This window comes from Leptonychotes weddellii, chromosome 8 (genome assembly GCF_054177405.1).
Source record: "Leptonychotes weddellii isolate Sample4059 chromosome 8, ASM5417740v2, whole genome shotgun sequence".
NCBI classification, from domain to species: Eukaryota; Metazoa; Chordata; class Mammalia; order Carnivora; family Phocidae; genus Leptonychotes; species Leptonychotes weddellii.
In genome coordinates, this window is record NC_138376.1 from 122,903,939 (window position 1) to 122,915,921 (window position 11,983).

General features: G+C 54.4%; 2 protein-coding genes across 9 annotated transcripts in view; one reads left to right on the forward strand and one right to left on the reverse strand.

Moving 5' to 3' along the window:
• The window catches only part of SYTL3 (synaptotagmin like 3), a 92,876-nt gene extending 82,914 nt beyond the window's left edge, over window positions 1–9,962 (forward strand). For 6 of the 8 annotated variants that reach the window (XM_081829236.1, XM_081829235.1, XM_081829238.1 and 3 more), the window contains 6 exons: window positions 519–621; window positions 4,059–4,229; window positions 6,125–6,230; window positions 7,233–7,335; window positions 8,235–8,440; window positions 9,617–9,962. In XM_081829236.1, the coding sequence (XP_081685362.1) occupies window positions 519–621; window positions 4,059–4,229; window positions 6,125–6,230; window positions 7,233–7,335; window positions 8,235–8,440; window positions 9,617–9,726 (799 nt within the window). In that variant the 3' untranslated portion in view covers window positions 9,727–9,962. Of the gene's footprint in view, window positions 1–518; window positions 622–4,058; window positions 4,230–6,124; window positions 6,231–7,232; window positions 7,336–8,234; window positions 8,441–8,542 lie in introns of all 8 variants that reach the window. The other 2 variants (XM_081829239.1, XM_081829241.1) reach the window with 2 other exon arrangements.
• A 129-nt stretch (window positions 9,963–10,091) lies between these two features.
• The window catches only part of EZR (ezrin), a 52,141-nt gene continuing 50,249 nt past the window's right edge, over window positions 10,092–11,983 (reverse strand). The window contains exons 13-14 of the mRNA XM_081829244.1: window positions 11,558–11,809; window positions 10,092–11,448 (exon numbers count right to left, since the gene is read on the reverse strand). Coding sequence (XP_081685370.1) covers window positions 11,284–11,448; window positions 11,558–11,809 — 417 coding nt within the window. The 3' untranslated portion in view covers window positions 10,092–11,283. The remainder of the gene's footprint in view (window positions 11,449–11,557; window positions 11,810–11,983) is intronic.

Consider the following 11,983-nt stretch of genomic DNA (forward strand, 5'->3'; position numbering starts at 1 on the left):
GAACAGGATTTCAGGGGGCGGGCAGAATGCAGGTGGAGAGGCCCCACAAGGGGAAAGTAAAGGGTGAGGCATATACTTCCTATTTTCACTTTTTTTTTGGCGGGTTGGAGGAAGTGACAGGTGGAGGGAGGACAAGCTGACACAGGACCTCCACATCCAGGCAGGTTCTCTAACCTGCCACCGTGGAGCCCCAACAGCCCAGCCTCTGGATCCGTGGTCATCACCACATAGGCAGGTAATAAGTGATGTAGATGCTAGGGGTAGGGCAGGAGGAGAGCAAGGGAGCCTTACACCCCCAGGAACATTCCAGAGGATTATGGCCAAAGACTGTGTGAGCCAGAAGGTGTGTAGCCAGCACTGTCCTTGTTCCCCACCAAGCTCTGTCAACCCCCAATCCAGGGGGAAGCAGGGTAAAGAAAATGCTGAGGTCTGATTCTCCTCCTCCTGAACCCTTTGTCCCCCTGCCCCCTACCCCCTTGCTGAGCTCTCACCTTGTCCTGTCTCTGTCTGGCCACTAGGTACGTAAAGACCTATCTACTGCCTGACAGATCCTCCCAGGGAAAACGCAAGACTGGAGTCCAAAAGAACACGGTGGATCCAACATTTCAGGAGACCTTGAAGGTACTTGTTGGACAAGTATTCATGTGCTAAGTCTCCCCGTCCCAGGCTGGGCACCCGGGGCCAGAGTTCAGCAGAGTGTTCTTCTAAACTCTTGAGTCAGTTAAATATAAGTACAGACACTTATACGTTTCTGTAGGGCTCTGTCAATCAGTGGCAAGGTGATAGAAAATAAATTTCAGCCTTTGTACAGGAAAAGTGCAGAGTCTGCTGGACTCGAGAATGGCTCTTGATTAATGATTTCTGAGAAAATGGTGAAAAAGAACCTGGTTGCCTCTCAATCTCCAAAATTGGTTTGTCCTGTTGAATTTTTATGGCTCCCAGAGAGGTACTCTCAAGAAGGCTCCTCTGTGAACTACTGAGTTACTATCTTCACGAAAGTGTTCCTTTATTGTAATAATCTGGCAGCCCTAGGTTTCTTCTTCTATGAGCAAAAAAAAATAGTCATCTTATGAAAAACATTTTATAGAGGAATTGTTTGGGTTTTCACTTTCTTTGGTGCTAAGAAACAGGATTTGTGATGTGGGGCAGAGAGATAGGGAGCGACTACGGGGATTTAGGGTGGACGGTTGGAGACGATGTGTGGCAGAGGCCGAGAGCTAGGTGTGGGAGGCTTTGCACTGGAAGAACCATCCAGATGCGCAGGGATGTACCCAGTCAAGGCTGGGCAGCCCAGGGACCCCACATGTCAAGCCTGCACAAGGAGAGGGCTTGGTTTGCCTTCCTTGGCAAGTAGGGGCATTTCTGAACTCCCAGCCAATGACCGTCTGGCCAGTTGGCAGGAGCTCCATTTGTTAAATAATAAAAACCACTGTTTCCTGTGTCCCTGCTGTGGCCAAGTGACCTGAGCTATTAGAATCCTCGTTTACCAACGGGGAAACTAAGGCTTAGAGAGTATTCAGAATTACAGCTCTAACTCACGATGGACTGGCATTCTTTCACAAGATTTATGGTCATGGGACTCCCCCAGAGGATTTTCTAAAAAACAGACTATGATTCAGCAGGTGTGGGTGGTATCCAAGGGATCCCCGTCTGAGACCCCCTCTGGTAGCAAGTCAGTAGACACGGGTCTTGGCGTAGTTTTGCTCCGTATCTGCTGAAAGAGTTTTGAAAAGCTCCGTGCCCCCTCAGACATTTTAAGTTCATATCCAAAATCACTCATTGTAAGTTTAATTAAGGTGTTTTGTACTAAACAGGTAAACAAATAGTTCACATTTTATGAAATGAGGCGAAGATGAGGACTGAGTATATTTTAAATATTATATAGTTTGATTTTTTAAAGTTTTAACTACCTGATTTAACGTGCAGGCAGAATCTCAAAGAAATCGCCCCCAATTTTTATCCATTGGTTTTTACCCAATGTATTGTGGATATTTCGGTTGTCCCGGAAAACTTCCCAGATACATTGAAGAGAAGCCACGTCCCTCATCTCGTCTAAAGTCTAGAAAGCGATCCTGCAGGTTTTCTAGGCAGGCGCTCCACGGGAAGACCACCGTAGGGGCCCTGGGAAGGTGCCATGCCACACCGGATCTGGGGTCTGTGTCTGAGGCTGGGTGCTCAGGAGAGGCGGGGGCAGCCACCCAGCCTGCTGGGACCGCCTTAGGGGTGGACCAGGGCGCCGGGGAAAAGGTCTCTTTCCAAAACGGGATTCGGTCAACCGGAAGGAGTCGTGTTTGTTGGCGGGGGGCCACCGTGTGCGAGGACCCCTGAGAGGCAGGCCCCGTGCACGGGGTGGATGGGGAGGATGCCGCCGCCCGAGGGGGTGACCGTGGGGGACAGGCAGCTGCCCGCCTGGGACAGTCCATGCTCAGGGGAGCAGGGGCGGCGCCGGGAGCTGGCAGCCTCGGCAACTGACTGGCCGTGTGGCCGTGAAGGGGACAACGAGACAGACTGGGTGACTCTGAGGGCAGAGTCAGACACGGACCGTGGGCGCCCGGCTGGCTCGGACGGTGGAGCGGGCGACGCTTGATCTCAGGGTTGTAAGTTCGAGCCCCACGTTGGGTGTAGAGATCACTTAAAAAAATAAAATCTTTAAAAAGAAAAAGAGATTAAAAAAAAGAAATGGACCATGGACTTGAGGGAAACCGACTGAAAATCAGCCCAGGACATAGAGGGATGTGGCTTGTGACCACAGTGGGCACGGATAATCCCAGAGGGAAGAAAAGGAGGGGCAAGTGGGGCAGGCAGCCTGGCCCCGAGGGGGTGTTCGCGGCCTGTGGGGGGGGGGCCGGGGGCAAGGCAGACGCGGCTGCGGGCCGTCCCTGTTGGGGAGACCGAGGGAGACAAGTTACGACTGCTGCACACACCCGTGTCGCTCCCCTCTTGGCCACCGGTGGATGGGCACGAACGGTGTGCAGATGGGTCTCAGGCAAACCAAGGCGGCCACTCTAAGTGGGGGTGAGGCCTGGCCGTGTGACAGGCGGTCCCGGGAGGAGCCAGGACGCCAACCCCAGCAGGGAGCTGCCGAGTGGGCATTTCCCCTGTAAACGGGTGATCGCTAACACTGACCTCAGGGGACGCTCCTGGAAGCTAAGGAGCAATGTAACCAAAAGCCTGGCGCAGAACAAGGGCTCAGTAAAGTATAACCTTTTTTTTTCATTATTGAGAAAATCCAACGAATAGGCTTGGAACAGGCTCGCAGAGGCTGAATGGAGTCAGCGGCTCTTGGGAAGCCTGGCTGTGTCCTGGCCTTCAGGAAGGGGCCGGGGCACTCTCACCCAGGGCCTTTGGCCTCTAGTCCCCGTGGGAGCAGGGGCCCACCGTCGGCTGAACGGGGGTGGGGGGCAGACTTTCTTGTCCTCTGGCTGTGCTGAGGCTCCTGTCGGGGGCCAGTGAAGAAACAGCTCTGTGTGACCCTGAGCACCAGATAGGCCTGGCATCGTCCGTCTAGGCAAAAGCCCATGCTAAAAACTCAGGCTTTACGTTAAAAAAAAAAAAAAAAATTCCTAGCTTTCAGTATCTTTGAACAACCCTGGCCAGGCAAGTTCAGTTCCTGAGCTGAGACAGATCTTGGCTTCAGTTGGATGGGGCCTTCCCTCCTTGCCTGGGGCACAGATCTGGATTGTGGGAGGGGGACTCTGTAGCTGCCCAGCCTTTCCCCCCAGGCTGAGTGCTGGCTACACGGCTGGTGGAGGAGGTGGTTCTGTGTTTGAGAAAGCAGAGACCACCCCCCACCCCCGCTCCAAGCTGCTCAGCCCACCCTGACCACACCAAGATGCTCCAGCCTGCAGGAGAAAGGCCCCTGTGGCCCAGGTCCCTGGAAGCTGTGGGTCTCCGGAAGCTTGGGTCCCTGGAAGCTGTGGCCCCAAGGGGCTGTGGACCACCCCCGCACCATGCCCCAGGAGGCTATGGGCCCTGGAAGCTGTGGGCCCTGGAAGCTGTGGGCTTGGGGAGATGTGGGCCAGGAACCCAGACCAACTGCCTCTGCTCTGTCTTTGCAGTACCAGGTGGAGCCCGGCCAGCTGGGGACCCGGTGGCTGCAGGTCTCTGTGTGGCACCTGGGCATGCTCACCCGGAGGGTGTTTCTTGGAGAGGTGACCATCCCTCTGGCCACATGGGACTTCGAAGACAGCACAACACAGTGTTTCTGCTGGTATCCACTGAGGGCCAAGGTGAGGTCTGGTTTGGGACTGGACTACCCTACCCCCACCACGAAAACAAAACTCCCTTTTCAAAGGGGTTCTGGAAGAGAAAACCTACCCGGGAAGCCTCAGACCCAAGACACCACCACGTGCTTGCCTGCTGGGGCTCTTCAATAGGAACTTCCCGGGGAGGAAAGGCTCCACGTCAGGCTCTCCTGGGTGGGGTAGGGAGCTTTCCCTGCTCGGGTTTGCTCAACTACCTGAGAGCCCCTTCCTCAGGGTAGCCTGAACATCAGCCTGGGTCACGTCTAGGGGTTTGGGCCTCCTGTGATGGCCTTGTGGGCCCACATGCTCCCCTCCCCAAATTCAGGGTCACTTGGTTTCAGCCCGGGAGCCCTGGGCTCGCTGCTCCTGCGGCCGGAGGTGACCACGTGCGCCCGGCAGCCTGCCCCCAGTCGTGCGGGCCCGGCTGTGGCTTCTGCACTCCTGCCCCAGGCGCTCCCAGAGCAGAAACGGCCGAGAGCGGTGGCCCGATGTGGTCAGGAGGGCCGGGGCTGCCCCGACCTGCAGGGACTCAGGGCAGGGCGCGGGGGCGGCCCGGAGAGGAGGCCCGCTCGCAGGCTGTGCCGCTAAGAGGAGAGCCTGGGGAAGAAAGTCTGCATTTCTTGGAGCAACTGCTCTGCACTCTTCTGTGCCAAGATCCAAGCACAGAGGGGAGAGGGGACCAGGGACGGATGAGATAATAGGGGCGGAGGAAGCGTGGGCTCCTTCATCTCCTAAGAAATGACCACGCTGTGCCAGTCCCAGCAGCCAGAGTCTGGCCGCGAGGCTGAGGCTTTCCCAGGCCTGGGCCAGGTTCTGTGCGCTGTCTCACCTCCCCGGGCCTCTCTGAAGCCAGGGGGGCTGACTGGCCGGCTCTCGGATTTCCGGCTACTGTCGGGTCAAGCCAAGGGTCTCCCGCCTGGGGGCCGCCCTGTCCCACCTCTCCTGCCCCTTTTCCTCTACACTGCTCAGCATGGCCCCGGCATCCGCATCCCGCACCCGTGCTCACCCTTCTCAGAGCCCGTCCTCAGGCATCCACTTGGGATGTCTACTTGGAATGCTTTCTTCTAGCCACGGTCTGCCCAAGACTTAGCCGGAATCCCACCTCCTCCATGAAGGCTTTCCTGATTTTCATTTTTCATGATTTTCCCTGCCAGTGTGCTTTCCCCCAGGATCCGCCCATCTGTTCCCTCTAGAGCCTCGCTCGGGACAAGACTAGTGGCCACCAAGGCTGCTGGCGAGAGGAAGAGGCGTAGAAGGTGCCAGGCTAAAGGATGTCCTTCCTAACACCAGCTGATAGTGACCCCCCTGGCTGGATTGGGCGTACCCTGCTTCCAGGCCTGCCCCCTCGGCCCTGACAGGAGCAGCCCGTGGGGTTAGTGCAGGTTTCCAGAAGTGGAGGGTGGAGGCAGCTTTATCTCGTCTGGCACCCGAGGGCCAGCCTCCTTCTGGGGAGGCAGCCAGGAGCCCATGAAGAGACACTGCGGAGTAGACGGGCCGGCCCCGCCCTCTCCTAGGAGTCCTCGCCGAGTCCACTGACCTAGAGGGGCTCAGCTTTATCCCCTTTCTTCACACTCTGGCTGTGTGTAGGTTTTCTGAGGACTATCCTGTGGGAACGTGCCAGGGCCTTTGAGCCCCCTCACCTCCTCAAGGCATGGGGTGGGAATGGAGAGTCACCACAAATGGAAGAGTGACCAGCCCTGCCATGGGCCTGTCCACTCCACCCCAGGGCACTCCCCAGCCTGCAGAGGCTTTGCAGGGGTGAGTGGGGGGGAGGGGGTGGAGGTGGGGCACTTATGGACAGAGCTGGGGCAATCAGAGGAGCCCAGAAGGTTCTGGGGGCTGAGGAATCCTGCCTCTTGAGTTCTGTCTCTTGCCCCCAGGCAGAGAAACTTGAAGACAGCATTCTTCCCAGTAATGGAGAACTTGCAGTCCGGGCCAAACTGGTCTTCCCTGCAGGGCCCAGAAAGCTCCAGGAGGCCCAAGAAGGTAGGTGGCCTCCAGCCCCATGACTGTTCATCTGTCAGTTTCCAAAGCCTGGAGCAGCAGGTGGGTTGAGGACTTCCCTTCTGCCACCCACTAATCCTGCAATGTTCCAGTAACTTTCCAAGATCTGTGAAGCTCAGCCTGGAACATGGATTCTTGGAACCTGTGGTTTGGAAGGGAAATGAGGAAGCAGAGCAGGCCAGGCCTCTGATGCCCACTGCACAGGGATGGCTCTTAGGACACCAGCTCTGGGGCTTTCCTCCCAGGGGGCTGGCGCGGACCGTCTCCCTGGTGTGAACCGTCCCACTGCCGCCCCTCTGGGAGAGGGAATGCTCCTATGCCCACCTGCGTTACAGTTGGGAGTGTGGCTCCTTGGGAACCAAGAGTGCATCTCGAGGTGCTGGGGCCTGCAGGGCTGAGTGAATGCACCCCTGCTCCCAAGTTCTGTGAGCTGTTGCCCAGCAAGAGAAGGCATCAAGGACAGGCTCTCGAGGACCTTATGGGAGGTCTAACTAAGTGAAATAAAGTGGAGCGTACGAAGAGAGGAGGGTGAAGAAAGAACACACAACTCTGTCATGTAGTTAGCGGTCTCTTATTTGCCTGAAGAGGGAAAAGTCTGCTTCCAGAGCTCACGGGGCCACCGGCATCTGCAGTCATTGCCAGCGCCCTAGAACACAAGTCTTAGGGCCCTTACTTTCCCCAAAACCACTGCCCGCACTTGACTGCAACCTCTGCATCCTTCCTCTCCTTGGATCCCTCTTTCTTATCTTTGTAGCGTCCCAGGATTTTAGTGAGCCCTTCCTCCTGTCACTGTGCTGGCTTGCAGTGGGACGGCACGTTTGCAGGGCCAGCTGAGCCTTCCCACCTGGATACGCTCCTCTTCCCGTCTGCTGTCTTGGGCTCTCCAGGCTGTCACACACCCTCCCGCTGAGCTTTCAGATTTGGGGTGGTGGCATTGATGCTCTGTGAAGTAGGGCTCACAGCAAATGCCGGCTTTTCTTCCAGGGACAGATTGGCCATCCCCGAACGGTCAGCTTTGCTTGGTCGTGCTGGGAGCCAAGAATTTGCCCGTGCGGTCAGATGGTACCCTAAACTCATTTGTTAAGGGGTAAGTATTTAATCAATTGTTTACTGATAATCTGTACATGCATGTGGCATGGTCTTAGAAACTCCAGCAAACACCAGGAAGTGTAAGCCATTCTGAACTTGTATTTTAGCTTTCCCGTGAAAATCCAACGTAATGTGTTCAAGACTCTGATTTCCAAGAATTCATGGGATTTGGACCTGTTGAGGCTAGATGTGGAACACTGTATTTTAACCTGAAACCCGTATTTTATTGGTTCTTGTTACTACATCAGCATTTTCTGACTCAAACAGCTTGGAAAAAGCAGTGTGGTTGGTACTATTCCCTTGCCTTCCCATCTCTTGGATTAACAGTCAGGTGGGCTCTGCTTTTGTCATTCTTACTCACTACCGGTGTGTCGGTGTGTCCAAAAGCAAAGCAAACACCATTAATTATTATACAGAATTGCTGCATCCCTGGGTCAGGGACATAATGGGAAACACTGGCTTACCATGCCAAGATCTGTGTTCCTGTCCTCAAGCTGCCATTATCGTAGGACCTTGGGCAAGTTACGTGGCCCTTCTGAACTTGTCTCCTGAGAACCGGGTTAAAATGAGAGAATGTGTGTGCAGAGTCCTGGTCCCTGGGTAGCAAGTGTAAAAGCCATGCTTTGCCTGGTGGTGGGCCTCCCAAGGAGGGGGATTAAGGCAAGGGCCATGTGGCCTGGAATCCCAAATGACCCTTCGCATCTGGTGCAGAATTCAGCCCTAACTCTGGAACATCCTAGCGAGAGGTCACATGGCCAATCTTGCGATTCACGTTCTTGCTCCTGGCTTGGAATTTTTCTTTGGGAGCGGATCTAGCCCTTGGTCTCACGATGGCCAGCACCGCCAGGGGCGGAGGCTGGGCCGGCAGTCCAGAGCCAGTGTCTCTCCCTCCTGCAGCTGTCTCACTCTGCCAGACCAACACAAACTGAAACTGAAGTCCCCAGTTGCGAAGAAGCAAGCTTGTCCCCAGTGGAAGCACTCCTTCGTGTTCAATGGCGTGAGCCCTTCCCAGCTGAGACAGTCAAGCCTGGCATTAACCGTCTGGGACCAGGCCATCTTTGGTGTGAACGACCGCTTGCTGGGGGAAGCCTGGCTCGGTTCTAGTAAGTCTGAGAGATTTATTGGGCCTAAGTAGTATGCTTTATCCTTAGCGAAGATCTTACACGGTGACCACTAAAAAGCCAATTATGCTTCCACATTGGCAGGTGATGTAACTAGCTTGGAAATGGCCTCACTGTTAAATGGAGATTGCGACATCTAGTTCTTACTCTGCAAGGGAGCGGTAATACAGCCAAGTATTTCAACAATTTATATCAGATTTAGATCTGCTAAAGGAACAAAAATTACAGGCCTCAAAATGGGCCGGGTACAGTATTTGCTTTTGTTTCCGGCATCAGTCATAAAAGGATTAACTTCTTCAAGGAAAATACCTTAATCCAAACAGAGGGAGTGGGACAAAAGGGCAGTGCTTCTCAGCATTGCTCAACTGGGGTGCTGGTGGCGTAGTGTGGGGGACAGCCCTTCGTGGGGAGGGCTTGCACACCCTGGCCCCTACCAGTGGTGCCCCTCAAACACTGTGCCAACCAAAAATACCGGCACACACCTCTAGGACCTCTGAACCAGATTCACTGTTCCATGAAAAGGAACATTGTCCCGAGATGCCTGTGGGTGGCTCAGTCGGTTGAGCGTCCAGCTCTTGATTTCAGCCTAGATCCTGATCTCAGGGTCCTGGTATCCAGCCCTGGGTCTGGCTCTCCGCTCAGCGGGGAGTCCGCTGGTCTCTGCCCCTCCCCCAGCTTGTGCTCTCCTTCTAAAATAAATGGGTAGATCTTTAAAAATAGAAGGAATATTGTCCAAGGACACACCCTCCCCTTCCTATAAGGGAGTCCTGTCTGCCTGCAAATCTGGCCCCCGGTCTGAGGCCACCCCACCGAAGCACACCCATCGTAATGTGTTAAGACTGTCGAGTCCCCTTCTTGAAGACACCCCCCCCCCAAAACATGTCTTCTCCTTTCAAACTATGGGAAAGAAGGCAGCTTTGGGCTCTTGAGGCTGCACAGTATTTAGGAATGAATGCCTGAGTGTGTCCAGCTCTGAGGATGGTGTTGGGGTGGAGGTGGTCTTGCTCTTCCTCACCAGTGGTTGGCATTTTCATATGGTCTTGAGGTTAAAAACACTTTTTAAAAAAGTTGGTCCTCATTTTAAAAAGCTGAGAAGAGGGCTGTTAAGGGGTTATGCGTATCACCCATTACTAATTAGTCACTTCACTCCCATCACAGAGGAAGCCGGAGCTGGTGGTGAGGACTCAGGCTCACCGTCAGAGCGTCAGTGGCAGAAAGTTCTTTCTAGCCCCAATCTGTGGACAGACCTGACACTCATCCTGCACTGAAGCCAGGGTTCCAGTCTGTGGTGAGAGTTTAGTGCCGCAGGCCTGACGGTTAGCTGAGGCCGTGGGCACGGACACTCGCCGTCTGCAGCTCTGTCCCGGAGCCCGCACGTTCTTCCACATCCCTGTGTGTACAGCACTTGTTGCTATTGTATAAATAGGTCTGTTTGGTTTTCTGTGCTTTGAGACATGTGGAAAACGGCCAGATTTCAATAAACGTTTGTTACCTCTGTCCCCCAGCGCCCTGCCTTGTTATATGCATTTGAAGGACAACTAGAGCCTGGTTCTGCTTTCCGGAGGGGCACCCCGTGCGGGGCGGCCAGGTCCCCTGCCCCCGACGCACGCCCGTACACAGCCATGGCCGCCTCTCATCTTGCACAGCTTTTATTTCTCAGGTCTGGGGTGCAGGGCTCACCTGCACACGGCTCCCACCCGAGCAGGAGGACGAGCCGGTGGAGTGTGAGAGCTGACATTTCGACAGATTTTCAAGGACGCGGGAGAGAACTGGCGAGGTCAGAGCAGGTTCTTCTTGTGGAAACAGACAATACCAGGTGGGAAGAGTCCCTCTATAGCTGGAGTCTGGATGAGCCAAACAGCATGTGTGTCTTTTTCAAGGAAGCTCGGATAGAAAACTGAAATGCGCAGTTACAGGCACAAGGGCACTCAAAGTAAAAAAAAAAGTCATTTTTACAGATGTGATTACAGCGGTTAAGCCACCTCCTTACTGTCCTCACGTCAGATCAAGTGCCATGGTAACAGGGTTTTTAATACGTAATTCTTTTATTCTGTAAAAGGTAACAAAATATACAGAATGAAACTTTCCCTTTTTTAAACTAATGTTACAAACCCATATTGTCACTTATATATAAATACTCTTCTCTACAGCTGATCATTAGTTAGGTGTGAGTCCAACAATGTGGCCCTCTGTTAAGCAAAAAAGAGAAAACCCCCCAAAACCAACAGAAGTTTATCCAAGGCTGGAGTGTCCTCCCTGCACTATTGATCCTGAACTGAAGGAGCAGAGAAGAAAAATCACTGTGTGCATGTGTGTGTGAGTGCTTTAGACTGTCTTCAAAAGAATTTTCACCTCTCAAAACATAAATATACAAAGATGGATCCTTCATGGAAATCAAAATCTGAGCTAATTTCAAATGCAGAAGAAAGTATGGCACGGACTAGAAGCCACGATGTGGTTTTACTGACGCTGAACCTCGTGTCTCACATACCAGCATCAAGTTTGTTACTCAGACTTACAAGCATCGTTCCTTAATTCAGTCAGTCCTGCTGCAAGCACAAACAGGAAGTGATTCAATAACAGCAATAAAAAAAATCAGGCCTGTTTGGCACTATGATACAATTGGGAAAAATAAACTAGGGAATCTTCCACTGACCCCAGCCCCAGAATAGTCCCACTGCAATAACTACTCTCTTTTTAAAGGAACTGGAATATGACGGGGGGTGGGGGGGAGGTGGGGGTCCTAGATTCAAAGAACTACAAATACCAGCTTCAGAGATTGACCGCGACCCCCGCCCGCCCCCGGCCCCAGTCCTGGCCAGGCCTCACATGGCCTCGAACTCGTCGATCCGCTGCTTGGTGTTGCCCTGCCGGATCTGCCGCAGCGTCTTGTACTTGTCCCGGCCTTGCCGCATGTTCTCATTGTGGATGATGTCATTGTGGGTCCTTTTGTTCTCATCTCTGGCCTGGGACAGCTCACTGGTCAGGGTCTGCAAGGGGAAGCAGCTCGTGTCAGGTGTGGCCCGGGAGCAGCGGGGAGCTGGGTGGGATGGCTCCCCCCCACCCCTGCCCGGGCCGCCCCCACCCCGGCGCCCTCACCATCAGCTGCCGCTGCACCCGCTCGTTCTTCTCGGCCTCGGTGATGCGCTTCTCCTCATTGCGGTCATCCAGGATGCCCTCGCTGGAGAGCTCGGCGCTATAGCCCGTGTACTCCGTGCCCTCGTCCTGCAGGTTGTCCTGCACGTGGTAGCTCACCGGCTCATACACGGGGGGCGGTGGGGGCGGGGGGGCTGTCATCACTAGGTGCAGCTCCTCCTTGGTCTTCACCAGGTCATCTTGGGCTTCTTTGGCCTTTGAAAGCAATCCGTACACAGAACCCAGTGTTTAGACCATTTTCGGGGGAATCCCCTTTTCAATGACGAGAAGGCTTCGGCACCTTCTCTCACCACTCCCCTGCCTTCTCCTGGGCGGGCTGGACGCGTGCGCCCTGAGTGGCACGGCGGGGGGGGGGGGGGGGGGGGGGGG